The following is a 4,717-nucleotide window of genomic DNA, read 5'->3' as shown; positions in this document are numbered from 1 at the left end:
ATATATATATATATATATATATATATATATATATAAATGTGTGTGCGTGTTTCTATATATAGATAACGGCAAAGAACAGAATTGTGACATTGCACGTCTACATGCTCTCCTTGCACACACACACACATCCTCATCCTGAAACAGGTGGGTGCGTATAAAATGGGTCAATTGTTTCGGGCGTAGTGAAAAAGAGGTGAAGTGAAAGCCGAATCAGGACGTATGGTCGCACGCTGCTGAGTTCCGCTGGGAACTGAGACGTGTTTATCTCAGAAAATATCTCTGGTTTTTGGGATGCGTATAGAAAAACCTGCAAGCAAGCATGCACACACACACACACACACACACACACAATGTATATAATTAGTGCATTCATATAACATACACATAAAAACATAAACAAACTCGGAAACACATTACCGCATTCGTATACACATTGGATCGACAATTTGCGTGTGTGCACGTGTATGCATCTCACTGAGTGAAAGACAGTTGTTCAGATAATTAAAAAAAAAAAGGTTGTGTGTGTATAAAATATAAATGTATAGACGTATATGTATTATATATGCACATATCTGTAGTACCGTTTCTGCAGACAGAGCTGAAGAGGTCTAATTCTCTAGTGTTGTACGAGACAAAAGGAAGGACTAATGTGGATGTAACAACAACAAAGTATTGTATGTTGTTTACTCTCAGAATTGTTTTTATTGAATAGGTAAATGGGGGAAAGTGTTCCTGCCTTAACGATCCCGTTTTTCTTTTTTTTTTTCTTACGTTCATTAAAGATTTCTACAGAGTTCAATGTGTCCGATGTTTGTTTATAAGTGCATACGACGGTATTTGGTTGCTATTTCTAGCAGGTCTAGCGCGCAAGCTATTTCACTGTTAGTTAGCCCCAGATTATGCTTCATCGAGCAAACGTACGATCAAAGATTCCAGCTGTGAACATTCGGCTTTTCTTTTATAAGCAAAGAAACCAGAATCACATAATGCAACGTGACCCTTAAGACAGCGTGACTTGAAAGAGATTTGGCCGCTGTTTCTAGCTGTTCAAGAAACCACCTAAAGGCTCTTGTTACGTGAGTGTATTTGCTTGACGTCAGTTCTTCCATCTGATTGCAGAAAGAGCATTAAGATGCGTGTGTCCGAAAGAGTGAGATTGATAGAGGAGAGAAATGGAACAGTTGGAGTACAGGAGGAATATGGGAGTGTGTTTGTTTGTTTGTTTGTTTTTTTAATGGACAGAAACAGTGGAAAGATGTGCTCCTTGTATAGGTTTCCTTAAATACGGTGGAGACATGTTAAAATATTACCTTGCATGATTAAAACTAAATGATAAACGCTGGTGTCAAATTTTGGCACAAGGCCATCAGTCTTAGGGGGGAGGGATTAGTCGATTATATCGACCCCAGTGCTGAACTGATACTAATTTGATCGCTTCCGAAAGGATAAAAGGCAATGTTGACCTCAGCGAGATTTGAACACATAACGCGAAGAGCAAAGCAATTTTTTTTCGGCTATCTAACAATTCTGCCAGCTCGCCACCTTAATAACTGAATAAGCAAATTGCGAAAAGAGCAATGATAAAAAGCAAAAATGTTCGTTGTGGGCGGAGAAACATCCTGATTATTAGGGGTTACCTAGGACCGCAGTATCTAAGGTGTCCATCCTTCTTTTTCACTTGGAAGGACGCAGTGTGAAGGAGATCTAGCTGCTATTTCTAGCAGATCGAACATTCACATACATTCACATACAAGCTCCTTGGTTCAGTAAAGTACATCACATGTAAGGTGTATGAAATACAAACATTTGCCTTATCACTAGCATCGATATCTGATGGTATGTTTGGTCACATTTTAACTGTGAATTCTTTATCCATAGATGAATGAGAGAGAGAGAAAATGAAAAATATAGATAGAATTATAAACAACGGGAGGGGAAGAATACCGATAGACTAGCAGGACATATGAGACACAGCGAAATATAGATTAAGAGAAGAGAAAGGGAGAGTGATTTTGTCAAAACGCGGCCAAACAATTGTGAAAGTAGGAAGAAAAATAAAGAATAACGTTAGATTCTCGTTTTGCATTTAGTTTGTGTGTGTGTCTAGAGACTCTTGGTGGGGTGACAAAGAGGTGAGAGAAAGTAGGCAGGGATCATTTCAATGAAAAATGAATGAATGAAAAAAGGCATGTAAACCATATCAACACACACATTACATACACGCACGAAATATACATGATTACATTCTGTTCAGATGCAACACAGATATAGAAAGATAGATAGATACAAACTTGTACTGATACATGTATACCTACCTAAACATATATGCACGCCATCAGACCGCCCAAACAAACAAATGAACTCATACACAAGAAATATGAATAAAAATAATATATTATGTGTATATTTATATATACATATATATATATATATATATATATATATATATATATATATATATATATATATATACATATATATATATATATACATACATACATGCATACATACATACATACATACACACACACATACATAGAAACATATATATAAACAGCAAGGCAGTTATAGATAGATAAACAAAGAAAGAAACAGAAATATAAACAGAGAATTCGATAGATACATAAACGGACGGAGACAGACAGATAAACAAACAGAAATTTAAGTATACTATATGTACACATATACTTCATACATATATAAGAGAAAAAATGTTGGTATGTGAAAGAAATGAAAAGTTTACCTGTTAAGGCTGAACTTGTGTAATGAAGAACCGCTAGAAAAAGAAATATTCGGACGAGAAGGACGCGGTGTTGCGAGCAACCCAACACACTTAGTGCGGCCATCTTACCAAAGACTGCTTGATCGGAATTTCTGAGAGAGAGAGACAGAGAGAGAGAGAGGACGGGGATAGATAGATAGATAGATAGATAGATCGAGAGGGTGAGATATAGAAAAGAGAGAACGGGAGAGTCAGATAGTATGGTTATGCACTGAAGGAAAGTGTGTGTGTGTATATATATATTTAAAAGAGAAATGAAAGATTAATAGAATGAAATGAAAACGTATGTACAAGAGAGAAATTGTGTATACTATATATCTGTTACTCTCAGAGACTGTGTATACGTGTGTGTGTATGTGTGTCTTTTTAAACACACCTTTGAAAACGAATCCGTCGAAAGTAAAACTAAAATAAAAAGAGGGAAAGGCAGATGATACAATCTTATAGTAACAACAATAATATTAGATCCGTGTAATATATAGGAGACCTTCGTCTCACACTTGTAGTTTGAAGTTTCCAATCCGATAGCTTCCTCTCTTTCTCTAAATCTCCCCGCCTCCCACCTCTCTCGCTCTCTCTCTCTCTCTTTAGTGTTTTATTTCCCCCTCTCCTTCCTTTATCACCCCTCTCCGTCTCTCTTTCGTATTTAATTTTTACCTCACACCTCTTTTTATATAGCCTTCCTCCACGCTTTCTCTCTCATTTCTCTCCTTTCTTTGGTGTTTAATCCTCCTTTCTCCTCTCTCTCTCTCTATATATATGTTACTTCTTTTTTCTCTAGGACATCTTCTCTCTCTTTCTCGTCTTTGTATGTTCCACTCTCTCCTTTTTGTGAACTTTTAATTTTATCTTTGTCGCGTCCATATGGCCCTTTTTCTCTCTACTCATTCTTTCGACTTTTAGTTTCTCTCTTTCACTCTCCCACCATTCTCTCTCTCTCTCTCTCGTCTTTCACTCAGGTCCAGTCGCATTGACTCTCTCTCTTTCTCTGTCTTCCACTCTCTATCTACCATTCTCCCTTTCTCTTTTCTCCATACACGAGCGCAATCAAAAGATATATCAAGAAATATTTATCTTGAGATAAAGATATCGATATCTATCGATAAAATATACATATGTATGATCTTATATAGATTTGTATATAATACTTCCCCGTCCTCTCATTCTCACTGCATAAATGCATACATACATACATACATATATATATATATATATATATATATATGTGTGTGTGTGTGTATATATATAAATATATATATATATATATACTCGCTTTACTCTTTTACTTGTTTCAGTCATTTGACTGAGGCCATGCTGGAGCACTACCTTTAGTCGAGTAACTTGACCCCAAGACTTATTCTTTCGGTCAATTATGCCGAACCGCTAAGTTACGGCGACGTAAACACACCACCATCGGTTGTCAAGCGATGTTGGGGGGGGGGGACAAACACAGACACACACACACTCACACACACACATATATATATATGAATACAAGGCACAGGAGTGGCTGCGTGGTAAGAAGCTCGCTTCCCAAGCACATGGTTCCAGGTTCAGTTCCACTACACGGCACCTTGGGCAAGTGTCTTTTAAAATAGCCTCGGGCCAACCAAAGCCTTGTGAGTGGATTTGGTAGATGGAAACTGAAAGAAGCTTGTCATATATATATGTATGTGTATATGTTTGTGTGTCTGTGTTTATTCCCCCACCATCACTTGACAACTGATGTTGGTGTGTTTAGGTCCCTGTAACCTAGTGGTTCAGCAAAAGTGGCAGATAGAATAAGCACTATTCTTACAAAGAATAAGTCCTGGGGTCGATTTCTTCAACTAAAGGCAGTGCTCCAGCATGGCCACAGTCAAATGACTGAAACAAGTAGAAGAGTAAAAGAATACATATATACAAGTATATATATATATATATATATATATATAT

At 36.9% G+C, this 4,717-nt stretch overlaps 1 protein-coding gene across 1 annotated transcript in view; it reads right to left on the bottom strand.

The window, feature by feature from the left end:
* Positions 1 to 3,342, bottom strand: part of LOC106882819 (plexin domain-containing protein 1) — an 85,366-nt gene extending 82,024 nt beyond the window's left edge. The window contains exon 1 of the mRNA XM_052970200.1: positions 2,744 to 3,342. Coding sequence (XP_052826160.1) covers positions 2,744 to 2,846 — 103 coding nt within the window. The 5' untranslated portion in view covers positions 2,847 to 3,342. The remainder of the gene's footprint in view (positions 1 to 2,743) is intronic.
* Between the last annotated feature and the right edge of the window lie 1,375 nt (positions 3,343 to 4,717).

This window comes from Octopus bimaculoides, chromosome 8 (assembly GCF_001194135.2).
Source record: "Octopus bimaculoides isolate UCB-OBI-ISO-001 chromosome 8, ASM119413v2, whole genome shotgun sequence".
Lineage (NCBI taxonomy): Eukaryota > Metazoa > Mollusca > Cephalopoda > Octopoda > Octopodidae > Octopus > Octopus bimaculoides.
The sequence above is the reverse complement of the archived record's forward strand: the minus strand, read 5'-3'. Positions and strand labels throughout refer to the sequence as shown.